Source organism: Balaenoptera physalus (assembly GCF_965194825.1).
Source record: "Balaenoptera physalus genome assembly, chromosome: 1".
Taxonomy (NCBI): Eukaryota; Metazoa; Chordata; class Mammalia; order Artiodactyla; family Balaenopteridae; genus Balaenoptera; species Balaenoptera physalus.
In genome coordinates this window covers 39,837,708-39,865,559 of record NC_138882.1, presented here as the reverse complement: position 1 = coordinate 39,865,559, position 27,852 = coordinate 39,837,708, and the positions used below count along the sequence as shown (strand labels likewise).

General features: G+C 43.4%; 1 protein-coding gene across 12 annotated transcripts in view; it reads right to left on the bottom strand.

The window, feature by feature from the left end:
* HHAT (hedgehog acyltransferase) overlaps nt 1-27,852 on the bottom strand; it is a 516,536-nt gene that overhangs the window by 348,712 nt on the left and 139,972 nt on the right. For all 12 annotated transcript variants that reach the window (XM_082464282.1, XM_082464276.1, XM_082464277.1 and 9 more), the window contains one exon: nt 15,308-15,458. In XM_082464282.1, the coding sequence (XP_082320408.1) occupies nt 15,308-15,458 (151 nt within the window). The remainder of the gene's footprint in view (nt 1-15,307; nt 15,459-27,852) is intronic.

The following is a 27,852-nucleotide window of genomic DNA, read 5'->3' as shown; positions in this document are numbered from 1 at the left end:
AGCAATCCCTACTTCCGGGTTGTGCAAATGCTCACAAATTTAGCACCGAGTCTAACTGAATTGGATCTTATTTTTCACCATATTAATAAAGAGTACCCCCTTCTACCTATAATACCTGGGCCACAAGGCTCTCTGCCCTAGAGGAGAAGAATATGTCAGAAGAGAAGATAGAAAACCTGCCCCTTGTGACTCAGTGAACTCTGGGAAGGGGAGGAAGGGATGAAAGAGGAGGGAAGAATTCAGAAACCTGTCCCGGCTCCTCTTCCCATCAGCCCACCCCATGACATGCTAAAAGGGAAGTCCATTATACAGATGGAGATAAAAACCCAAGCAGAGAGACTCCGGCTTTCCTTTCTGGTTGGAACTCTGATAGACCACCTTTCAGGATGCTCTCTACAACAAAGAGTGGGCATATTGGAAGATATATAGTTAGGCAGAGTGAAGGAGAGAGCGTAGCTTGCTGAGCCTCCTTTAGCAACCTTATGGCAAAAGAGATTCAGAAGTTCCACATGGAGGGAGTAAGATGAGAGCCAATAAACCTGGTTTAGGGACACCTGTGATGAATGGCAAGGTGAGTACACTGCAAAGTGTAGTGCACAGGCTTGCCAGGGCCTGGCCGAGACTCAAAGGGGTCTGCCTAGTGAAAAGAACTGGGATGAGGCCAAGTCAGGAAGAGAGGAAGGCTGGGCCAGCTTCACCAGCTTCTTTGCATTAGACTCTGCACAGGTTCCTGGGGCTCAGATAAGATCTGCATTCTCCTTTGAGTCCACTTTAATGGGGCTTCTGCCCCTACCACTTCACTAAAACTGCTTCTGTCAAGGTCACCAGTGACCTCCATAGGGGCAACTCCAGTGTCAATCCTCATCTTCCTTTACTACTTTAGGTAGGGATATGAAGAAGCAGACTGGACACAACAGAAGAAAGGAGCAAGGAACTTAAAGATAAGCCAGTAGAAAGTATCCAAACCAAAACACAGAAAGGAAAAAAAAAAAAAAAAGAATTGGGAGGCAAAAAGACAAACCAAGCATCAAAGAATTGTGGGATAATACCAGACAGTCCAATTGGAATGCCAGCAGGAAAAGAGAAAATGGTAGGAAAGAAATATTTGAAGAGATAATGCCAAGACTTTTTCAAAATTAATGAAAGAAAATAAACCATAGATCCAAGCTCAGAGAACTCCAGGCAGAAAACAAAGAAAACTATACCTAAGCACATCACAGTCAAACTGCTGAAACCAAAGATAAAGGGAAAATCTTGAAGTCAGCCAGAGGGAAAAAAAAGAAACATAACATACAGAGGAATTATATGAGACTTCTTGTCAGAAACTATGCAAGCCAGCAGATAATGGAAAGACATCTTTAAGACACTGAAAGAAAAAAATAACTGTCAACATAAAATTCCATATCCAGTAAAAATATCTTTCCAAAATGAAGACAAAATAAGAACATTTTCCCCCAAAAAAGAAATAAAAGTTTATATAATTCATTGCCAGCAGACCAGAAGGCTATGGAAGTTCTTCAGGCAGAAAGAAATATAATACCAAATGGAATATTTGGATTTATACAAAGAAATTAATAGTACCAGAAATGGGCTGGGGGAGGAGAGTTATCGTTTAGTGGGTCTGGAGTTTGTGTTTGGGAAGATGAAAAAGTTGCACAGATGGATGGTGGTGATGATCATGGAATAATATGAATGTACTTAATGCCACTGAACTGTACACTGTAAAATGGTTAAGGGACTTCCCTGGCGGTCCAGTAGTTAAGACTCTGCACTTCCAATGCAGGGGGGCATGGGTTTGATCCCTGGTCAGGGAATTAAGATCCCACATGCTGCACAGCACAGCCAAAATAAAATAAAATAAAATGATTAAAACGGTAAATTTTCCTATCTCGTTAAGGGAAAAAATGTAGATACTTCAGTAACTGAAGGGCATCATAATATCACAGAAAAGGAAAGTACTGATAAGAGCTCAGATGATGCTATTGACCTGATATGCATTCAAGTTCACATTAGTATAGTGATCTTAGGTGATAAACTTTATAAACTCCAAATTACTTACTTGTTCATTAGGGAAATAAACTCTTCTTCAGAGATATATTGTGGGCATTGATATAACCTTTGAACAATACATAGCTCTATATAGTGACATGGAGTAAACCTTCAATAAATGTGAGCTCCTCATACTACAAAAAAAGTAAATTTTATATTAAATTGTGTATGTTACCATGATAGATAGATAGACAGACAGACAGACAGATGGGTAGATACGAAGGCATAAAAAAAGAACAAATAACAAATGGGATAAACAGAAAACAATTATCAAGATGGTAGATTTAAATGCAGCCACACCAATAATTACATTAATTCTAAATGATCTAAATGTCCCAGTGGCAGAGACTGTCAGTTTGGATAAAAAAGTAAAACTCAACTCTATGCTGTCTACAAAAAAACTTATTTTAATTTTAAAAACACACAAGGTTAAAAGTAAAAGGATGGAATAAGATATGCCGTGAAAACACATCAAAAAAAAAAAAAAGCTGGATTCACTATATTAATATTAGACAAAATAAACCTCAGAACAAGAAATATTAACAATAAAGAGGATCATTATAAAATGATAAAATGGTTCCTTCATCAAGAAAGTATAATACTCCCAAATGATTGCGCACGCAGTAGCAGAGCTTAAGATTCATAAAGCAAACGTAAAATCCAAAGCCCTTAAAATGGCCCCCTGTTCTCTTGGCCACCCATTTGCCTCTACATTTACTCTTGCTCATTCTGCCCCACCGCACTGGCAGCCCTGCCACGCCTTCCACACCGAGGCGCACGCTCTGTCCTCCATGTACGTTCTGCTGGGAACGCTCTGTTCAGCCACCAATGTGGCCGCTCCCTCATTTCGTCCAAGGCTCTGCTCAGATGGCGCCTCCTCAGTGAAGCTTCCTCGTCCACCACATTTCACACTGCAACCCCTGCCACTCCCCATCCCCTTCACCTGGCTTATCTTTCTCTACAGTTATGAATTTCTAACACACTACCTAGTTTACTTATTTTGCTTATTATCTTCCTCCTATTATTATTATGGAAGTTCCATAAGGGGCAGGATGTTCTGCTTTTTTTCTCACTACTTTACGTCATGAGCCTAAAACAGCATCTCCCACATAGGCACTCAACATTTACTGACTGGCTTTTAAAACTGAAATGCCCCTTTCCAAACCCATACCCAGATATCGTAATGAGGAAGAGTGGATAAACTGTCTGAAATAGAGAGATTACATTTATTTGGTATATTAGGGTGATAACACATGAACTACACTCCATGACGTGAAGAATATGAAAATGACCAGCCCAGTACCTGGCACATGTGATCACTTGCTCAGCCCTCTTGCTCCACTCCTTTCCCAACCCTCCAAGAGTTTTGGGACTTTATCACATACACTTTTGTACAGCCAAAACCTAACAGAGCCTGGTTCATGGGAGACATGATGATAAATGAAGAAATGAGCCCTCCTCTTTATTTTTTTTAAAACACCTTTATTGGAGTATAATTGCTTTACAATGTGTTAGTTTCTGCTGTATAACAAAGTGAATCAGCTATACATATACGTATATCCCCATATCCCCTCCCTCTTGCGTCTCCCTCCCTCCCACCCTCCCTATCCCACCCCTCTAGGTGGTCACAAAGCACTGAGCTGATCTCCCTGTGCTATGTGGCTGCTTCCCACTAGCTATCTATTTTACACTTGGTAGTGTACATATGTCCATGCCACTCTCTCACTTCGTCCCAGCTTCCCCTTCCCCCTCCCCATGTCCTCAAGTCCATTCTCTACGTCTGAGTCTTTATTCCTGTCCTGCCCCTAGGTTCCTCAGAACCTTTTTTTTTAGATTCCGTATATATGTATTAGCATATGGTATTTGTTTTTCTCTTTCTGACTTCACTCTGTATGACAGACTCTAGGTGGACGGACCTGAGCCCTCCTCTTAATGCCAACTCATTCAGAACATCTTGCTTGATAAGCCCAGCTGCACGTAATCTCCGTTGCCCCTGTACTCCACATACACTCACTGCCTAAATTAGTCTTTAAGCCTTGTCATATTCTGCCATGTATTTGATATTTAAGCACGTGTCCTCAGAGGGCAAACAAAATTCACATTTCTTTATTTCCCTCTGTTCTTCTTAGCACATGGGATATACTCAATAGTTACGTGTTAAGTGAATGGAAGTAGTATTAGGAAAGAGGGAACCACGGTATGTTTCACCTCTACAAAGAAGAGTCCTGAATGGCTAAGAGCACGCGTATTACCCGCTATATAACAATGGTATATTGTCATATAGTCAGTAACAATATGTTATATATGATAGGGGTATACATGATAATGATCCTACCACAGACATCACTCTAGCCATAACTGAATTATACGCTCATTCATTCATTCACTGTTCGTTCCACAAACATTTACTGAATGCCTCCTAACTGCAAAAGGCGTATGTGATATGATAGGAGCACAGTGCTGGCCCTGCCTTGAGGAGCTCACAGCCCAACCGAAAGAGACGGGCAAGTTGACAAGTGATTATAATGCCCATGTGTACAAACCATGGTCATAGTGAAAGTACAGAGAGTATCATGGAAGCACAGCAGAAGGGTACCTAATTCAACCTTAGAGAACCAGGTATCCCAGAAAAGATGCAGTGTGAGGTAAGAGCAGAAGATGCAGAAGTAGGAGGGAACAGAGAATGGGTGGAGGAGGAGCCGAATGGGCAAAGGCTCTCAGTGAAGAGACAGCTGATGGCCTTGGAGGACAACAAAAAGTCCGATAGAGCCAGAACATCGAATTGAGGGAGGGACTGTAAGGAGATAAGGGCTCCCTCCCCTCTCACACTGCAACCCCTCACATCCAGCCCCCAGCCCCTTTGCTCCACTGAAGCAAGCTCTCTTGATAAGGTTAGTAATAACCTCCAGTTGACAAACCCCAAAAGGCTTCATCACCCTCAACCTCTCAGAAGCACTGGGCTCTGGTAACTGCTTCCTCCTTTCTCAAAACACTCTTTGTTCTTCTTGGTAAAATATGCTCCCTAGTTGTTCCTTTTTATTTACCAAGAGAAGTTGGCCTTCTCTAGCCAATCCTTTTTTTATCTGCTTTACAGGCTCAAACCTGTCCACCCAGGCTGAAAGTGCTGAAGTCCTAAAATCTCAGTCCTTGTTTGAAGACTAAATTCCTCCCTGGGCCTACAAGGTCATCTTTGGTCAGAGACCCCACCTGTATGCAATCTCATCTCGACCCCCCAAACATGTGCTCTCTGCACACCACACAGTGGCCTTCTTCGGGCCAGAGAACTGCCACATTCTCCTACCAGAGGACCTTTGGACATGCCATTTCCTCCTCCTGGAAAACTCTTTCCCCTCCTACTCAACTTTCAGACCTCAGGTCAATCCATATCTCAGCAGAGGAGCTTTCTATGACGAGAACAAATCCCTCTACACAGGTTCTAAGAGCACTGTGGATCTCCCCTTCACATCATCTGTCTCAGTGCAATTCTATTAGTCTTTGAATTCGTATCCCTCTTCCCCATTAGACTACCACATGGCAAGTGCTCAGAATAAAGAGAATGAAAGACAGTAGCTGGGGCCAGATCAGGAAAGGCTCTGCAGGAATCTGTTCTCCTTCCTAAGGCTAAGGGTGATGGTAGCAAATGTTTCTTAAAGTGTGGTCCATGGACCACAGATACTTTAGTTGCTTGACAAAATTCAGATTACTGGGCCCTACTCCAAACTACTCAAACAGAATCTAGACATGGACTCCTATTCTGCCATTTAACAAGCCTTGCAGATGATTCTAATACATACTATCATCTGAGGCCTACTCCTCAGTCCACTGGTAATAGTAATGTGGAATCTGACCACGGTTTAGACCAATTTTCCAAGGGAACATGCACTCAGGGGGGCAACCTGGGATGCCAGGAGCAATCTTCACTCAAAGCAAAGAAGCAAGGGCCTGCCTGCCTTCCCCTCGACTGATAAGTAATCAAGCTGGTCCTACTCCTCCCAAGCCCAGGCCCAGGCAGGAGACATTATATCATGTAAAACAGGGAGAGAGGACAGAGAGGAGAAGCAATGGATGGAAAGCTCCAGGGGGTCCAAGGAGGAGAATCTGAGGTTCAGTTACTCAGAACCCCGGGGGGGCATAATTTTCCCATCCCAGGTGACACCTACTCAGCCCCTTTCTTTCCCTCAGGAGGCTCCAAATTTGACCCTTATCCTTTGCTTCTGCACAAACACCACTGTTTGTCCACGATGAGGGTTTCCCTCCTTCTCACCCACTGCGGAAAAGAGGACAGCCTCTCCCTAGTCTGTTGTCCCTGAAATAATGAAAGTCCTTTAAATTTTTCTTTTTTTGTTGTTGTTGTGGTGGTGGTGGTGGTGGTGGTGGTGGTGGTGGTGGTGATGGTGATGGTGGCTGGCTGGTTTGCTGGTTTGGGGCCTTTAATGAGGAGGAATAAAAGAGTTGTTTTCTTTACTCACCCCCTGCTCTTTTTTGCACCAGACCCAACAAAGAAACACAAATTCCCTCTTGGATTCTAATGGTAAGTCGTTCAATACAGAAAAGATAGAAACATTCACATTTGAAAGAAACACAGAACCTAGAATGCACGCTGTAGGGGGGGGGGGGCCCAGAAAGAGCCTCTGGTACAACATAGGAAACAGATTATATGGAAGCAGGTGGCATTGTATAAATGCACCATAAGTGGGACAGGATGGCAGGTTAGCCACTGGGAATAATTAAGTTTGACCCATACTTCACATATAAGCCAATTTCCCTTTAATCTCTTAAAGGAGTGGGAGGCGTGGAGAATCATCTTTCTTTACTTGGGAAATATCTGTTTGTTGAGGGCCTACTATGTGCCAGGCCCAGTGCTAGGTGATGCAGAGACTATGGAGAGCGGGTTTCTGAGAATCTACAGAAAAACTCTTTCAGTAGCTTACGGATCCCCAAATGAAGGATTCTTGCCTTATATAAAAGTTAGTAAATGTCAAATGGACTTCCTCAGATTATCACCAAAGGCAGAAACTACACAGGAAAATAAGAAGAGACCTGACCGCATACGAACGTAAAACTGATACATCAAAATGCCTACAAACATTTCAGAGAAACAGCAGGTTGCACTGTGAATTTAATCCTCAGAACAGAGGTGGGGCAAAAAGCAACACGGGTTTGCTAAAGGGAGGGCGTGAATTAGAAACAAGACAGTGCTAAGTGCCCATAAGGTTACCGGCTGGCAGATGTGGGACAATTCTCCATCCTTGTTGACAAAGAAGGTCTGACCCAGCCTGATGTAAGACAAAGAAACAGAGCAGGAGGAGGAGGACAGCCTTCAAGGTGGCCACGTGCCAGGGGACACAGGAGGAGGAGACACTGGCAGGAGAAACAAAGTCCAGTTTTTATGTGGGCACCAGGTGAAGCCCCCTTCCCCCTTCCACTGAGGCAGCCGTTTCTGGATTGCCATTTGTAACATAAGGGATGTAACGTAAGAACAGAAACCCCGTGGACCCCACACCATTCCCTTGGTCAGCTACTCAGGGTTAAATGGCAGCTCCCTGTCTCCTCATCCCTTTGGTACATAGAGGCCGACCCACTGCCCGACTGCCCCCTCCCCTCACCCCCGAACCATCTCCCTTTCTAGGGAGTCAGTACAAAAGCCACCGTCATTCTCAGTACCCCTAAGTTCCAGAGCCTGTCACACAAGCCTTACATTCCAGACCCTGGAGGAGGAATCCACTTCAGCTCCATTTCACTGGAGACAGTGAAAGGCAGTGATTATGAGCACAGATGCTACAGCCATGTGCCTGGGTTCAAATCCCAGCTCCACCACTAACTAGCAGTGTGATTTAAGGATTTAAGGTGTGTGATTCCATCAGTTTCATCATTTGTAAAGTGGGGATAACAGAACCTACACCGTAGGAGTTTTGTGAGGATTAAATAAATTAAATCTATAAAAGTGTTTAGAAATGTGCCTGGCATCATGTATGCACTGTTTGCTGCCACTGCCTCTATTATTATTATTACTCCTGCCATAACTGTTGACCCTTGAACAACACGGGTTTGAACTGTGTGGGTCCACTTATACTCGGATTTCTTTCAATAGTAAATACTACAGTACTATTTGGTCCGAGGCTGATTGCATCCAAGGATGCGGAACCACGGAACCATGGATACAGAGGACCGACCATAAATTATACGTGGATTTCCAACTGTCAGGAGGGTCGGCGCCCCAACCCCTGAGCTGCTCAGGGGTCAACTGTATTCGCTGTGAGGACGTGTTTTCAAAGCACTTCCCTCCAAGTCCTGTTCCGTGTTCTCCATCTTCCATTGTAGCCCCTCCCTTGGAAAAATCCTATCTCCAAAGAGAAACAGTTGTCAAACTCCTCTCTCACATCAAAGTCTGAATGGAATCTCTTTTCTTCCTGTAAGTTTGCAACGTTCTCCCTCACCTGGTATCAAGGACGTGGCACAATGTCAGATAAAATAATGATAGTAATTAAGTGAGAAAGGCGTACATCCCTCATTCCTCACAAGGCAGATTCATTCTCAGGAAAACTGCAAGCAGACACAATATTTTGACAAGCCATGTACACACATTTAACAAGAAAAACAGGGAGATAGAGAGGGTGGGGTATTGACAGTGGTCACGGTGTGTGTACCTAAGCAAGGACATGTCAGTGCCAGTGACACAGAGCAACTGCTCAGCCGCCAGATCAGACTATTTGAAAAATCTGGCTCTTCAGACCTAGTATCCAAAATTACAGAGAAGAGTGACTATTCACCCATTCAGCACATATTTCCTGAGTGCCCACTACATGCTGGGCACCAGAGAGGGTGCTGGGGACACAGCACTGAACAAAACAAGATCTGATCATTGCCCTCAAAGAGCTTATAGTCTGCTGGGATATGAACAAGTACAGAGACAACTACTGTGGAGCAAGGCTGCTGCGTGACAAGTACAGGGTCTTAGTTCCCAGAGGTGAGTATTATAATATCCCCATTTTCCAGAGGAGGAAACTAAGGCACAGAGGGGGTCACTGGGTAATAAGGAACAGAGCCAGGATTCAAATGCAGGCAGTCGGTCTCTGGTGACTGGTGACCAACGAAAGCCTTCTGTTTGAAGATGCCCTGGTGCTTCCTGCATCAAAGCGCTTCGTACTCTAAAAAGTTTGAGGGTTCGCTCAGTGATATGTGAACTGAAAACACTCTCCACACAGGGAGAAATGGAGAGAGGAGCAGAGCAACTGTCTCTGAAGTAAAAATAAATCCAGGAAGCAAAACATAATGATGGCTCACAAAATCTGCCTCAGCTTGACATCCCATTTCTGCTTTGATTTACAGAAGTCTGTGTTTGGAGGAAAAGGTATGGGGATTTTTGAAATATGAATGGAAGAAGAAAGAAAATAGGTTTTCTGAGTCTGTTGGGATGGGAATCAGAAGAGAGAAGGGTAGACTAAGAGAGGTATCCAAAATGTGAGGTAATACGAATGGCCAGCAGCTGGAAACTATTTGCAAAAAGAATTCCCGCAGGTGTGAGGGGGAGGTCGCGATGGTCTAGATTTCGGGGACCCCCATGCTTCCATTTTGAAATCCACCCCTCCCACATATCGCCCTCCATCCCCACTTTCCACCTCCTCAACCAGCCACCCGATCAGGCCTTTCATTTCTGAGAAATTAAAAAACAAACAGTGCAGCCTTTACTCTCCTGTCTGCAATTCTGATTAATAGCTAATGTGTTGATGTCTACAGTGTGCCTGCCTGTGTTCACTGCTTCAGTACATGGTCTCACTTAACCCTCGCACCTCCCCAGTGAGGCAAACACTATGATTCGCCCCATTTTGATACCTCAGAAGACACAGGCATAAGGAAATTAAATACCTGCCCAATTGCACAGGTGGGGGAGGGGTGGGAGTATTTTAGCACCAGGATACTGGTGGTCATCTCCATCCAATGGGGCTGGGGCTAATATAATGGTAGAACTGCAAGGGACCATAGACATCATCTAGTGACAAGAGTCTGTCTTTCATTTAACAGATGAGGAAACTGAGGTAAAAGTAACCTGATCAAGCCCCCTCCTGAGGGCAGAGCCCGTCTCTTTTCCACCACAGTCTGTATCTCTGAATTGTCACATCTCAGGCTCAGAGCTGGACAAGAGCCTCTCCTCAGCCAGTCTCAACACTGCCCACTGCTTCCCCAACCCGGCCCATCTCTCAGTCACCTCTGGCTTTGTTAGATTTTCAAGTGCAAAAAAGTAAGAAGCTACCACTTCCTGAGGAACGACTATACCCCAGGCTCAATCAACCCTCATGTCACCACTAGGAGGCAAGGGCTATTATTATCTCCATTTTAGAAACAAAAAGATTGACCCAGAGACTTTTAATTATTTGCCCAAATCACACAGCTAGTATGTGGCGTAGCAAACTCTTAGTTACTACTTTGCCTCCAAAAAACAAGTGAACTCTTATTAACAGCACCTGTTAATAAGCATCTTTTCTCCTTTATGTTCATAATTTCCCTGCTTTCCCCCCAACAATGCTGGTAGATACGGTGTGTATTTCACAAACTCCATGCTTGCCATCCTGCCCTGCAACTTGAGGTTAAACGTGATTCAAAGGCAGGACTCATACAAAGCCGGCAGTTTGTGTAGCTGGTTTTTATCATCTACCGCAGGCCTGGACCAACTCTCCATCTGGGGACCTAAATTCTTCTATTGACCTAACAGTTCATGCAGTCAATGCCCCACTGAAAAAGGGGGCTCGGATTCCTCCCATCCCCAGCCCAAAGATGTCTCCATACGTTAAGGTCTAGTAGCCACCAACAGCACCCAGATCCCTCTGGGATAAGCAGTGATGCATGAATTTGCCTGTGAAGACCTGAGAGCATCATAATTCAAGAAACGCAGAGGGCAAGCTGTGCGAGATTCCTGAGATAATTGAAACTGACCCATAACTCACCAGCCACCATGGGAAATTCTATCACTTTGCTTCCATAGCTAGAAATCAAATCAGAAGAACATGATCAGATTTCTAATTTGGAACCTCGGACACGCAATGTCATCTTTAATGACTCCTGGAAAAAGATGCTCATTACAGATCTCAGCCTACCTAAATTAAAACCTGAAACCCCCCAAATTAAGCAGAAAATTCTCAATTTCTCATCTCTGTACAGCCACAGAAAAATCACACAAGCGGGAATACACACACTCCTTAGGGGTTTGTTCTGCCTGCAAATATCTGAGCAAGAATTACACGAAACAGAAGAGCTAGTAGGAAAAAAAAATAATAAACACATCAGGTCCTAACTTTTACGTTTGGGCCATCTGGGCGAATAGCAATTTTTCATGATCAATTTGAACTATCCTGTCAGGGAACATTATCTCTCTGCTGATGGCCAGTTTCATCTCTTCTGTGATGTAGAGCTCAGATTCCTCTGATACGGTGAGCTGCCGGCTTCAAGTCTTCTCTCACTGCTAAGTGGACTGAAAGATGGTGCAATCAGTCATCACAGCGTTCAGGTGTGTAAGGCTCCTTTCAAATAGGAGGCTAAAAATCCATCTCTCACCCTCAGCTGTAAACCTCATTCAGTGTGGATTTTCTAGAAGCTCAGGCAGCCATTAAACAATCTCCGGAAACTGTTTTTAAATCTCTTCCCTCCAGTTCCCATCCACCTTGTCCTTTGTGTCACTGTATGAGTGGCTGCCACAGCCCAGCAGAACGATCTGCATCACCAGCTTTCACATCTGCTCATGGCTCAATTCTTCTCGAACCTTAACCCAAGAAGGGGGAGCAATGCCCTGTCTACAGCAATGCCTCAATGATGGCCCAGAAATATTGGATATAAATAGAAACTACAGATTGGAAATTTTAGTTTCCTTTGGCATGCCTTCTTATGGAGAAAAGTTAAGAGAATGGGGACCAGGACCACGGCAGGGTTATGCGACCAGATCCTGACTATGAGCATGGTAAACTAAGGGTGGAGGAACATCATAAATAGTGCAAAGGAGGGGGCTTCCCTGGTGGCGCAGTGGTTGAGAATCTGCCTGCCAATGCAGGGGACACAGGTTCGAGCCCTGGTCTGGGAAGATCCCACATGCCGTGGAGCAACTAGGCCCACGAGCCACAGCTACTGAGCCTGCGCGTCTGGAGCTTGCGCTCCACAACAAGAGAGGCCGCAATAGTGAGAGGCCCACGCACCGCGATGAAGAGTGGCCCCCGCTCGCCACAACTAGAGAAAGCCCTCGCACAGACACGAAGACCCAACACAGCCAAAAATAAATAAATAAATAAATAAATAAATAAATAAATAAATAATAAAGGAATTCCTTTAAAAAAAATAGTGCAAAGGAGAATCTACAATTTTTATTTTTATTTTTTTCACTTAAAAAACTACTTCTTCTGAACCTTAAATTGGGCACCGAATTGCTCAAAAAGAGTTCATCTCCCTTCCTAAATTCATCTACTTAATGTGGAACAGTTATTGTACAAAGAATGAAGGCCCAAGTGTTTCTACATATAACTGGCAAACCAGAAAACCCTTCAAGAAACTGAAACAAACATGAAGGGGCAGATCTACACCCATGCCTGCTAAAGGAAGCCAGGATACAAGTTTAGGTCACCCCCAGGAAAGACCATGTCTGCTGCTTCATCCCACGTTCTTGTGAGCACCGTGCTTTAGAATCACATCACTCCAAGCAGTCACCCCAGAGCCCCCCCTCAGGGTAACTTTTCATTATTACTCTCTTGCCCGCACAGTAACTGAGAGGGAGGAGGGAGGGTTTCAACAAGCTGGGGTCTACACTATTTGAGTCTGGTTCCAAACAAGAATGACAAAGGTCTTGGCAGACATACTCTCTCCACCTCAGTGGTTTGTCTACAACAGAGGATCCTGGACAAAAAATAAAATAATTAATTCACTCGCCTGGAGCCAGCATGCCTGCCAAGAGTCAAGGTTTTTTTTAATTATCCCAGCCAACAGTGGAGAAGCCCTTTAGGAGAATGTGCTTCCCAAGAAATGCATGAGAGCAAGCATTCACACCAAGGAGGCAGAGGAACCGTGCTGGGTGCCCACAAGGCATTCATCACATGTCCCCCCAAGCCATGCTAGGTCCCAACCCGTCTATTCAGTAAATTACTTTTATGAGCAGGTCAAAAGTGAACAGGGCCTTCCAACCAGGCTCACCTTTCAAACAGAACCACTTCCTGGCCCCCTAGCTAGAGAGGGAGCCCCTTTCCTAAACTTGCCATTAAAGCCGGGCAACCTATGATATTTGATGAAATAATTAAAGACAAATCAAAGCAATTACTTAACACTCCTTACAATAATCACATGACATTTCTAATCCCAAGAAGCAAACTGGACCAAAAATAAAATGTGTACAAGAGGCTTACATCAATTCAGCCTCCACAATAAATTACTATGGAAAACCAGGATGTTTGTTGCATGCTGTCTACCCCCTTTCCAAGAGCAGCATTAGATATAACAATATTCACTGAGCTCAGAGACAAAATATAAGACTGGATGAGCCAGGATGGATTTTCTGAGCAGGGCCAGGACTCGGGTGAAGCAAATGGAGGCTTCTAAAGAGCACAGTTTAAGTAGACATTGCCTCCCACAGACGTGCAAGTCCCCAGCCTGAGGTTCTTACATTAGCTTTCCAAGTTCAAAAGCCAGCCTGCCACTTGTTCCACACTGGAAGTGATAATAAAACACAGTGGCAAGCAAGCCCATCTGGAGAACAACAATCAGAAATGGCAGGGGGAGCTGAGGGATCTTTTAGAACAAAGACTCTAGGGCAACTATATGTTTATGGGGCAAAATCAAGAAGACTAAGAAAACTCGGAAGAAGCACCTGTGTAGCCAAGTGCATGAGTGTAGGAATAATATAAGGATAGGGACTTCCCTGGTGGCGCAGTGCTTAAGAATCTGCCTGCCAGTGCAGGGGACACAGGTTCGATCCCGGGTCCGGGAAGATCCCACATGCCGCGGAGCAACTAAGCCCATGCGCCACAACTACTGAGCCTGCGCTCTAGAGCCCACGAGTCACAGCTACTGAAACCCGTGCAACCTAGAGCCCATGCTCCACAACCACTGAGCCCACATGCTGCAACTACTGAAGCCCGCACACTTAGAGCCCGTGCTCCGCAACAAGAGAAACCACCGCAATGAGAAGCCCACGCACTGCAACGAAGAGTAGCCCCTGCCCGCTGCAACTAGAGAAAGCCCTCGTGCAGCAATGAAGACCCAACACAGCCAATAAATAAATGAATAAATAAATAAATAAATAAATAAGGATGAAAGCTAAACACCTACTATGTGCCAGATGCTTTCAATGTACATATTAGCTTATTTAATCTTCAAAACAGCTTTTAGAGATGAGTATTATTATTATCATTATCATTATTATTACCATGTAAGAGATAAGAAAACTGAAACTTAGATTTAGTAAGTTGCCCTGGATCTGAGAGCTAGTAAATGCCCTGGCCTGTGCTATTAACCTAAGTCTATTTTTTTAATCTACAGTCCCACATACAAAGATGTTATTTTCAAGAAAAACAGACAGCGATAAAATCATCACAATATACATCATGGGGGCTTCCCTGGTGGCGCAGTGGTTATGAGTCTGCCTGCCAGTGCAGAGGACGCGAGTTTGAGCCCTGGTCTGGGAAGATCCCACGTGCCGCGGAGCAACTAGGCCCGTGCACCACGACTGCTGGGCCTGTGCTCTGGAGCCCGCGAGCCACAGCTACTGAGGCCTGCGAGCCTGGAGCCCGTGCTCCGCAGCGGGAGAGGCCACTGCAGTGAGAGGCCCGCGCACCGCAACGAAGAGTAGCCCCCGCTCACTGCAACTAGAGAAAGCCCAAGCGCAGCAACAAAGACCCAACACAGCCAAAAATAAATTAATTAATTAATTAATTTTTTAAAAGTGTATATATATATATATATATATATATATATATATATATATATATATATATATATATATATGTCATGTCCCAAGTTAGTAAAAAACCGCTTCAGACATAACCCTTCGTGTATCTGTACACAAACTTGGTGAGAAACTTTCTTATTCACAATTTTCGAAGCCTGACAATATTTTTGAGGTTCAGACAACATGAATTGTCATCCTGTTAGATTAAAAAAACCGCAGTGCCAAACGCGGCTCGAGTGAAGGGCAGAGAAAGGGTGGTGGCCCAGGCGCTCTGAAGCCGGCCAAGCCATGGGTCCTCCCACTGGATGTCCCTGAAGGGCCTTAATAAACCAAGCCACTGACCTCCACATCCCCGTGAAACTGAACATGGTGCTCACACAGCGAGGGAGGGGCGGCGGCGTGAGTCCATCCAGGCGCATGAGCAGAGCTGGGACCCCAAAGAGCACCAAGTACTTCACATAGAAGAAGAGCACTTGGGCCAACGCCAGTCCTCCTGAAAGACAGAGGGACCCGTTAGACACAGCGACGAGAAGTGGAGCAGTCTCCTGGGAAAGATGCAAGGCTCCAGAAACACACTACCTGCTCCCGCTTCTCCGACCACTCCCCGCCCCTCCCCGCAACTCACACATTTAACAAGTCTCCCATGTCGGTTCTGGGCAATGATATTTGGGGATTAACAAATATTGAAATCTCCTTTATTATTGTGACAGGCAACAGGACCTCTTAGCAGCCATGCTTTTACAAATGCTAGAAAAGGGCACACTTTAAAAACATATAGATATGTAAATATATATGGCATTAAAAACTATTAGAAAGGAAAAATCCTTCCCAAATCCTTTCAAAACCTCACATGAGTTCACACCCACTAGGATGGTTAGAAGCATAAAGTCAGATCAACAAGGGGGCAAAGATGTGGAGAAACTGGAACCATCATACACTGTTGGTAGGAATGTAAAATGATGTGGCCACTTTTTTTTTTGGCCATGCCACACAGCATGGGGGATCTTAGTTCCCCGACCAGGGATCAAACCCATGCACCCTGCAGTGGAAGCGTAGAGTCTTAACCACTGGACCGCCAGGGAAGTCCTGATGCGGCCACTTTAGAAAACATTTGGCAGTTCCTAAATGATTAAACATACAGTTACCATATGACCCAGCAATTCCACCCTTGGGTATATACCCAAGAGAAATGAAAACAGGTGTCCACATAGAAACCTGTACCCGAATGTTCATAGCAGCATTAGTCACAAGAGCCAAAAGTTGGAAATAACCCAAATGCCCATTGACAGATGAATGGATAAATAAAACATAGTATAGCCATATGGTAGAAAATTATTCAGCCATAAAAAGAAATGAAGGGCTTCCCTGGTGGCACAGTGGTTAATAATCCGCCTGCCAATGCAGAGGACATGGGTTCGAGCCCTAGTCCAGGAAGATCCCACATGCCCTGGAGCAACTAAGCCCGTGCGCCACAACAACTGAGCCTGAGCTCTAGAGCCCGTGAGCCATACCTACTGAGCCCGCGTGCTGCAACTACCGAAGCCCATGCACCTAGAGCCCGTGCTCTGCGACAAGAGAAGCCACTGCAATGAGAAGCCTGTGCACAGCAACAAAGAGTAGCCCCCACTCGCTGCAAACAGAGAAAGGCCGTGTGCAGTAATGAAGACCCAATGCAGCCAAAAATAAATTAATTAATAAATTTAAAAAAAAAAAGAAAGAAATGAAGTACTGATACATGCTGCAACATGAATCTTGAAAACAACATGCTAAGTGAAGTGAGCCACAAAAGGCCACATATTATATGATTCCATTCAAATGAAAAGTCCAGAAGAGGGAAACAAAAACAGAAATAGAGACAGAAAGTTGATTACTAGTTCCTTAGCACTGAGGGGCTGGAGAGCAAGATTATGCGGGGTGGTGGCTAAATGGTAGGGGTTTTTTCTGAGGTGATGAAAATGTTCTAAAATTGGTGGTGGTGATATTTGCACATATCTGTGATATAGTAAAAGCCATTGAGTTGTACACTTTAAATGGATGGATTGCATAATATGTGAATTCTATCACAATAAAGCTATTAAAAAAAAAAAATAAGGCCCCCAAGCTGTAAGAATCAGCAGCTTCTTGGCCACAATTGTGTCTTTCTGGAGCAAAAGGAATGCAGGGTGTGGGCGCAGGGTGAGTTCTGAGGCCGAGACACATACTCTGGCGTCACAGGCCTCCGCCTCTGAGGGTGACGCATGTCTCCAGCTGGAGCTCAGGATGCTCTCCTGATTGACACACCCCTGTGGGCTTCTGGGCCAGTTGCTTCCAACCTCTTCACCCTGAGAGGAGGACGGGGGATCTGGGCTATAGGTCTACGGGGCCCCACAAACCTGGGCAAACTGCTGGCCTCAGCAGCGGGGTGAGGAGGTGAAGCGAGTCTGCCAGAGCAGTGCCCATAAGGAGAAGGCCAAGGGCAAAGTGCACGAGGAAACCCTGGAGTAGATGGCCAGTGGCCACGTGCTGTCCAACCTCCAAACTCACCTTCCCCAGCGTGCAGGGAAATAATGCAGGGCAGGCTGATGCCACTGACCAGCTTATCTGTGGGACAGTCTGAAGGAAATAACTAAGCCTTAAAGAAGTACCAGCAGAAGATATTACTATCTGGTCCTCTTGGTGTTACACGAGGATCCTTGAAAGAATATCACTACCATGGAATATGTGTCTATAAATAGTAACTCTGTGCCAGAAGAAACACATAAGCCATTTTCTGAATATACAATTTGGGCAAAGGCAAACAGTGGTTCCAATTCAACAGCCATATGTCCTACAAGGAGAAAACCCCAGGAATCACCATGTCTCAGTCCCACTCAGGAGTGGTCAAACAGGTTCTTTTTGGAAACCAGACTACAGTCATATCTGTTGGAAGGGCTGGTATATAATGGTAGCCTTCTTGGATGTATCTGATAAGAGACAAGAAAAAAGCTGATGTGTGTGCATGTGAATACATATATATGTGCGTGTGGGTGTGTATATACAAATTCATCAAGAAGAGGGATATATATGCTAACAATACCATCTTAAAAGCATTTGCTGGGGGGCACAGGACTACCCTGAATGGTGGAGAAACCAGTTCCATTGGCTGAGATGGCAGTGAGGGAGACTATAAAATATTTCAAAATGAACCACCAGGCTCTAGTCAGAAAAGTCCCAGAGCTACTAAAAGGCAGGACATAAGTAAGAATGACTAATTAAAAGGCACAAAGCTTCCAGAGCTGACAATGATCAGCCTGAAGAACTGAAGGTATCAAAGGACCTATGGAAGACTGTACATGGATGGTCAAGGCCGCCCAGAGCTCTTTTACAGATGAAGCATCAGAGATTTCTTTCCCTTGGTAACGGGTACCAGATCAGGGAGAACAGGCTGCTCCTTGTCTCCAATGCTGCCTTTAATTTGACATTATTTTTGTACAGCTGTTATATATGAGGCATATGAATTAAAATCCATAACTGAATCTACATTTTTATGAATCACCATTTGCATACAACTGTCACCATTTGTTAGTACTTTCATATGGAACTAGGCTAAGGAAAGGGTTGATTTTGTACAGGTATTTAATAGAACTCTGTGGCTAGATCTAATTGAAGATAACATAATTGGGGATTTTTTTCCCCCAATATGGATGGAAAGCACAAGAAGCCACATATTTATCAGTATGCAACAAGTGCCCCATTTACCTGATATTGAGTATTCTTTTATGGATTAAGATACAAAAGGCTTAACTTTTTCCTTGACATTTTAGTAACTGGTTCATAAGCTTATAGAAGAAGAAATGATGCATAGTGGTTGTTGAAACATTATAATTGTGATTTCTGTATTGTTTAGTCTTTCTGAAAAAAAAAGTGTGTTTATACCCATGAGCTTAACAATTCTGCTCTCTTGCTGTTGATTTCCATCATCCCTACGAAAGACGCATGGCTCATTCTTCTTTCCCCTTGACCTGAAGATTAGTCTTTCCCTTTTAAGATTTGGCCCAAAGTTTCAGGGTTAACCCTAAGGATTAACAATCTCCCACTAGGAATATGATATGCTGGAAGGCAACATAAGAAAGGCAAATATCATATGATATCACTTATATGTGGAATCTAAAAAATGGTACAAATGTACTTATTTACAAAACAGAAATAGAGCCACAGATGTAAAACAAACAAACTTATGGTTACCAGGGGGGAAAGGGAGGAGGAGGAATAAATTGGGAGATTGGGATTGACATATATAAAATAGATAACTAAGACGGACCTACTGTATAGCACAGGGAACTCTACTCAATAATCTGTAACGACCCATATGGGAAAAGAATCTAAAAAAGAGTGGATGTATGTATATGTATAACTGATTCACTTTGCTGTACAGCAGAAACTAATACAACACTGTAAATCAACTATATTCCAATAAAAATTCAAAAAAAAGAATACAAGTGACTCTACTCTGATTGAAAGTTATTTGACATACATAAATTGAACTCACTTTCATTATATTTAAAAATACAAAATTTAGCTATTTTTTTAATACTTTAAAACATTTTTGCCAGGATTATATTTAAAAGATCTTCTTACTAGCAGGAGTTATGATTGGTTTTTACCTAACCCAACACTTTCCTCCCAAAAAAGTCATAGATGAGTTCATACGTTACACTCATTCATTCAACAAGCATGTCCCAAGCACCTGACCACTGAATCACTAGTTAGTTGCTATGGGAAGTAGACTAGTGGTCAGACCAGGTGGGGACCCAGGCTTCAGGGAGCTCACAGGTCAGTTTCATTACAGTTCCATTTATCTCTCCCCTTGGCACTTGGTGTTTTCTTCTGCCTTTATGCCCTATCCCACCGTTTCCTGGCAAAATCCCATTTATCCTTCAGGCCCCAATTCCAATATGGCCTCTTCTTAACTTCCCTATGCTTCAAGCGGAATCAATAACTTATTCTGCATTAATTCAGTATATAAATATTGAGCACCGACTGCTTACCAGATACTGAGCCATACAGTGTTGAATAAAGACATGAGATCCCTGCTTTATAGAGTATACAGTGTGTTAAAAGTGACAGAAACTTAAAACTATTAAACTTAAAACTATTAAACTATTAAACTATTCGTTGTAATTATTATGTGCCTAGTATGGTGTAGATGCTTGGTATACATCAGTGGACATTCCTGCCTTCATGGGGCTTACATCCTAACAGGACTCAACAAAAAACAGACATAAAAATAAATAAATTCTATAGGGATACTAAGGAAGTATGGCAGAACATATTCCCCAACAGTGGCTGCAATGATATCTTCCATCCCACATGCCCTTCTGTAATGTAATCTTGCCACTCCCCCCATCAAAAGTAAATCTGGGCAGATCCTAGGACCAAGAGATTCAGAAAAAGTGATGCTGTTCCAATTCCAAGTGTAGCCTGTCATTGGCCTGGCATCTTCTGCTTCCTGCCCTTTGGAACGCTCACTCTTGGATCCAGCTGCCAGGCTGCGAGATGCCTGAGCCACGTAGAGAGGCCACATGAAGATGCGCTAGAGGACAGCGCCCGCTGAGCTCCCAGCCAAGTCAGCCTCAATTGCCAACCGTGTGAGAAGCCACCTTCGATGTCCTACCCAGTAGAACCTTCAGATGCCTGCAGCACGAGCTGATATCTGGCAGCAACCACAGGACAGACCCCAAGCAAGAACTACCCAACCAACTCCTGTCAACCAACGGAACAGTGAGAGAGAGGAAATCACTGTTTTCAACTAAGTTTGGGGATGGTTTGTTTTTCAGCAACAGCCAACTGGGACAGAGGGTGATAAATGCAATGGAAAAAGAAATAAAAATTGTTGAGCAGGGTGAGGGAACTCAGAATGCAGAGGTGGCAGGTGCTGCTATTTTTTAAAAGGGGAGTCAGGGTGGTCCTCATTGAAAAGAGGATATTTGAGCAAACACGTGAAGGTAAGGGGTGAGCTATGCAGCCCCCTGGCTCTCTCCAGGCTGTCATCATACTTTGTTCTACGGTTTGTGCTGTGATTATCACACCAGACCATAGTTGTACCCATCCTGCGAGACCACAAGCTTTTCAAGATCAGGAATTCTATCTTATGCCTCTTGTATTCCCAGCACCTAATATCTGACCTATAATTAAAGCTTAATAAATGTTTCCTTGAAAAGTAACTAAATTGATAATTCACCCTGTAGTATGAAAACTATTTGTATCAGGGTTTTTCTGGGAAGTATACTGATATTCTAAAATCTTAATCTTCTATTCTGAGGACTAAGTCACTACTGAAGTTCAGACCTGCCACCAGATAAAAGAATCCTCTGCGGGTCTGGGACCTCCCAGCATCAAGAACAAAGCTGGGAAAGGGAGACAGAAACAGAAGACCTAGGTCTATGCTTGCTATTGCCTCCAAGTGACTGAATGTGCAGTGAATTCTACCACCTGTGGGCCACCTCCAACTGGAAGGGCCTCAAACTCAACTTGTCCAAAGAGAATGAGGCTTTCTCTCCCTCAAAACCAGAAACAGAGCAGACTTTCGAGACAGGAGGAGATTAATTCTACAAAGAGTTCTAGGAGAATGGGGACTGAGAAAAAACCCCAAATGTTGGGGTTCCCTTGAGTTCAGCCCTTCCTCCATTGACATCCCTACCTACCCAGCCCTCCATACTCTCTCTGCATTTGACATGACCTCACCATAATTTGAACTGATCTAAAGCAGCTGGTGATGGGCTCCCATTTGGCTTTCCCCCTCCTCTCAACTCTGGTCCTCAAACAAGTAGCTGAAGAATTTCATATTGGCTGGTGGGGGGGGGATGGGTAGGTGTGAAGGGGAAAGTGAGTCAGGCCCAACTCACTTTTCCTCCCTGAAACTACTCATTTTACCGAATCGCACCCTTCACTCTCTCTTTGCTCACTCATTCCTCTGCCTAAAGGTCTTCCCCTCTCCATTTTGTCTGCTGAAACTGTATCCTTCTTTAAGGCCCCACCTAAGGCCATTATTTCACAAAGTCTTCCCAAAAGCTCCAGCCAAAACAGTCACATGCTTCCTTGCAAGTACATAACGTGGGACAGCTTTCTGTGAAGTCCAGTCACTGTGAGCTCTATGGGGCAGGGGCCACAGCTGTCCTCTCTACCTCCATCCCCTTAGCCCCAAGCAGTGTCTGACACAGCATGGATATGACCAATGGGTATTTGCTGAATGAAGAAATGCACTGAAAAAAATAAATGTACTTTCATGTATATTAACCCACTGCTATTTTTTATTCAACCCTGGGTCGTAAGTATTACTCCCATTGTCAGATTTAAAAAAACAAACATTTGTAAGAATTATGACCTCCTCGAGTCTCAGGGGTCATCAACACTGGATCTTAAAACCCAGGTCTCTTGTTTCCAAAATCAATGACCTCTCCCTCTAGTGAAAAGCCTTCACTAACCAGAGAATGGGTCAAGTCACGTCTTATGCCACAGTTTGCCGAGGATTGAAGAGAGACGTCCCTCGGCTCTGCTGGCCTGCTGCAGAGCTGCCATCTTTGCATGCCTGAGCCCTGTTCTTGTGATGCCAACAGTCAGTGAAAGGCACTGGCTCCAGCTTCACTCCGCTTCAGGAGGCATGCTGTCTCTGCACTATCATACTGTCGTATCTGTCCTCACCAGCTTGTGCCACCCTGACCCACCACTATACTCCCATCTCCAGCCTGTCCTAGGCTCCTGCCTCAGTCCATACCCTGACCTCAACCCTGGACCTTTTCTGCTCCAAGCAAATGACTCCAGTCACCTTCATCTTGCCTACATCTAACCTATTCTAGATTTTGTGAACCATTCTGTGATTGTCTGTTCGGATTAGGAAGCCTAGATATTTTATAAAAGTTTCCTCACACATAAAGTTCTTTATAAGAATTTTCAGGCCTACAGTGAACAATACCGTAGTTTACACTTAAAAATGTGGTAAGAGCATAGATCTCATGTTAAGTATTCTTACCACAATAATAAAAAAAAAAGAACCTTTCCTACATAAGATCAGGGTAAGTACTAGAAGTATAAAGATTAGTCATTAAGAATACAGATCAGGAACCACAACCTAAATAGAAGTAGTGCCATGATAGAACTGGCAATTCTTCCCTTCTCGCTGGGGGTATTAGGAGGAAGGGGAGCTCACGTCTTGGGAAGGTCAACACCAGTGGTCAGAATTACCATGATTTCACAGGTTCCCATTGAGACACTAAAGAAGAGGTAGCTATTGCCTTGCAGTGATTATATAACACTCTTTGTCAGGAGGAGAAGATGGATCGGTGCCGAGAAAACAAAGTCAGTAAACGTGATTGATGGGGGAAGGGCATGAGATAATAAAACTGAGGAATTGCTACCAGGGGCTCCAGAAGAGCAAGCACTGAAGTCAGGAAGGAAAGAACGGCATGCTGGTGAGACATGCCGCCGACGGAGCTCATGAACCTTGTCCAGCCTGCCGAGGCCAAGGAGATAAAAGAAATTCAATAAGTAACTACAGCAAATTCTGTAGTTTCAACCTAAACCTAAGGATTTAGAAGTTGAACCTGCAGCTCCACCAGGTAGGAGACAGTGTCTCACCTTCTGGGCTCAACAGGATAACTGACCCACTGAAGGAGAAACCAGCTGGAACCCAGTAATGAGTTCAGACTCATCCACTACATCATCCTGAGCTGAATCTCTAACTAACGTGAATACCTGTCATTTATCTACCAGGGCATGGTTTGTATCACAAGATTCCCTGCTCATACTATAGTAATAATATGCTCTAAACAACTGGCTGTACATGTAGATGACTAGGTCACCCATGCCCAGCAGTTGACCCTCCAGGGCTCAAAAAGGAGGGACGGTGGTCCCAGCACCCAGGCTGCATCTCCCCCATGAGCAGTTCAGAGAAGGCTGCTTCTTAGAAATGCAAATACTGAGTATTCAGTGCAAGTAATGCCAAACCAAGGAGCTGGGAGGAGTCAAAAAAAAAAAAAAAAAAAGGCAATGAGTTGGAGAGGCTAGAGGAATGGTAATCAAAGTGCCCAAACCCCCAAACTAGATGTGAGCCAAGAGGGTGGATGACAAATGAAACAAGAACACACTCAAGTTGTTCAAGAGTGATCCTGGAGATGTAACTTTCTGGCCACACAATTTCTTTCTAAGTGACGTACAGCAGAGGACAGAGAGGCCAGGCTGTAGTCCTCAGGTGGGTCCCCATTCCAGCGAGGGGCGGGGCAGCAGCCAAGCAAGGGGACACCAAGGCCTGGGCTCTCCTGACAGGGCGTAAGTCAGAGCTCTGCCCTTTCTTCTCTCCCTACGACTGTGAGGGTGGGACCCACCACATCCTTTACATGAGGCTCCTCAAACAACTCTAGTTCATTTTCCACGTGCCCTATTAGTTACCAACAGCCATTTAAAACAATAGTCACATACGTAGTGAAAGTGTAAAGAAACACATGAGAGCAACAATCACTGAACTCGGGATAGTGGTTACCATTTAGAAGGAGGAAGGGAAAGGCAATCAGGAGGGGTCTGCACGGGGGCTTCAACTATGTTGGTAATACTTTACTTTTTAAACTAAGTGATGGATAAACACATATTCACTATATTTTTAATGACTTTTTAAATATCTCAAGAGTGTGTGTGTGTGTGTGTGTGTGTGTGTGTATAAAATATAGTCTCACTGCCAGGACAAGTTTACCAACAAACTAGTTTCTGAGAATACATTCTGGCATAATAGCAGCAGCTACTGATTATTAAGCACTTGCTCTCTATATACACCGAGCAGTATGCATCATCATTTTTAATTCTCACAACATACCCCTCTGTGGGCATGGGTATTATTACGACCCACATTTTATAGACAGGAACCTGGGCACAAAAAAAGGTTACAAAACTTGCTTAAGATCACACACTAAAGTAGCAGAGTCAGGACTTGAATCTGGATCTGCTGCTTCCAAGTCACCACATTTACTAGATTCACATACAACTCTGAGACCAGACTCGGAACAGAGTCTATGTGAGGTAGACCAGATGACAGGACAACAAGGGAGCTGCTAAAGGGAGTTGAAGGAGGTATTCCAAGCAGAATAAAACAGCCAGGGACCGAGCTCTAAAGATCCTCAGGAAGCCAGCCTCAAGGAGCACACAGTAAGTAAAGATGTGCAAAAAACAAATGTGCTGTGGTGAGCAGCTCTGGAGTCACAGATTTGAGAATTCTGATCCTCATAGCATCAAAATAAGTAGTTATTAACTCAGAAACTAAGAGAGTTTACCTTCCAAAATGCTTAATCTTTGGGCATACTAGTTAATGCAAAATCTAGTTTTCAAAACTTTCTTCTTGTTAGAGTTTAAAGCACCAAAACGCCTCTCTTCAAAGAAAAGGTATGTTGCTAGGGGGAAAAAAAGTTATCTGGGTAGAATATTAAATCTTATTTTCCCATCCTCTTTAATTATAAATTGTTAACATCTTTAGGGAAAAGGCTATAAGCCACAATAAATCACACTTAACATCAAATTATAATTTTCCAATAAAAATATTAAATACATCACAAAATATATCTTAAAGTAAAATCAAAGTGTTCCAGAAGCATTTTTAAATGGTAAAATAAATTTTAAATCTTTTTAAAAAATGACTATTGTCATGTAACAGAATAGACATGCTGAATTAAGAGTTTATATAAGTCTGCAAAGGCCCTTCCCCATCCAAAAACTGTGAGGGAAGAAGAACCCACGCAGCAGAAGCAAAGTAATACTACACACACAGCCTCGTAAGACTTAATGAAATTATGTGGGAAAAGGAGGGAGATTTACACGGGGTTGAGTGACCCGAAAACTCTAAAAAGCAAATCTGCAGGTAGAGACCAGGTGTTGATTATTGTTTGAATTTTGATGCTTCAGTGTAACTCATTTTGCCCAGAAGTGGTCTGTAAAATCTATGTGCAAAAAGAATTGGAAATTAACTACTAATTAAAGTATTCTATTGCAAATCCTCAAGAAACCACAAAATCCCTTTAGGAAGCAAATAATTGCCTCCCCAAAGTATCCAACAAATTTAGATTTCCATATATCAACTTTGCTTAAAAGAAAAATACGCCTATTTTATGTTATCTAAAGTTAGCTGTACGCTAAGCTACATGAGCACAATAATGGGTTAGGTAGGGATCAACAAAGATCACAGTATTCTGAGGGATACTGCGGAGGGAAAGGGAGGGCAAGGGATAGTTAGTGTTTTAAATAACTGTGGTGCAACTTGCTACCCTTTATGACCCCGCATGGAGCAGACATCTCTCCTATTCTGCAATCTTGCACCATGAAATTATCCTCACACCACACAGAGCACCTGTAATTGAACAGTCAAGTCCCACAGTAGTAAATCCCAATATAGCTACGGGTTCACACTGTATTAATTTAAAATAACCTCAGGATTCTAATCCAAGGAGAGAATTTATAAAAATTAATATTTTTCTGTTGTATCTTAACAAACCTTGGCATATTTAATGCCTCCAAAGGGTGAAAAAACAAAGAGACTCTTACGCTATCTGACATATGTTTGTGTCCCTAGTTTTCAAGACAGACATCAGATGTCAAACGACTGATCCCTCTTCCCTCACTGTGATGTGTAGAAGGAGAAAAAGCCAATGGATGGCTTCGTTAGCATTTCATTAGCATTTAGGTAGGTGCGCAGACATTATTTCAACAACAGCTAGTGCTTAAACAATGAGTTACAAAACTACATGTATTTAGGAGATGGGGCTCTGAAGTCCAACCAGTGAACAGTTAAGATTTTAAAAGACTCTAATGCACATTCCGCAGAGCTTCATTATATCTTTACCTATGAGGTAAGAACAACTCATTTGCAATTATTTTCACCACCTCACCCCTTCAATCACTCTCAAATCCCTTGCCAAAGCTCTCTTTTATCCCCATAACCTCATATACCTGGATTTACCATGGTGAAACACTATTCAATAATGAACTCAAGAAATGTGATCTTTTTGAGGTCTTTTAAAGAAAAGCCATAAATTACTGTCTTTGCCCTCCTTAATCTTAAACTCCTAAACTCAAATTCAGGTATAGTTTCAGGATGCCATATTTTGTCTTCTTATAAGATTCTGATGTTCAAAAGAAAATGAAGATACATGTCATCGTACATTTGTCCAAAGCCCTAGAATGTACAACACCAAGAGTGAACCCCTATTGTAAACTATGGACTTTGGGTGATAATGATGTATCAATGTAGGTTCATCAATTTTAGCTGATGTACCCTCTCTGATAGGGGATATTTACAGTGGGCAGGCAGGGGGAACAGGAGATATATAGGAAATCTCTGTACCTTCCTCTCAATTTTGCTGTGAACCTGAAACTGCTGTAAAAAAAATAAAGTCTTTTTTAAAAAGAATGAAAGAAAAGAAAATGAGAGTTATTATCTTCTAGAGATACTACTGAAATGTTTGTGTATAGTGATAAGACACCTGGGATTTGCTTCCAAACAGTAGTATCGGAGAGAGTACAGATGAAAGAAAAAATGCCCATGAGTTGATAATTGTTGAACCTGGGTGATGAATATATGGGGGTTAATTATATGCTTACGCTTTTATTTTTCCAAAGTATGAACTTTTAAAATGGGAGGCATTAAGAGCCCCCACCAGAACGCTGAATTTTAGCCAGAAATATTCAACTTCCTCTTTATCCACCAACCAAACACATCTGCAGGGGATAGTGAGCAAAATGGACTAATACCAGCACAATTCCACCTCCTTCTCACACTGTGAGCACAGAAAGTCTGAAAACGGTAAAATGGAGAGGCCAATTACAGGAAGGAGAAGGGAGAGAATGACATGAGGCGGAATAATGAACCTGCTTATCAGTCCCTGAATCACTGGGAA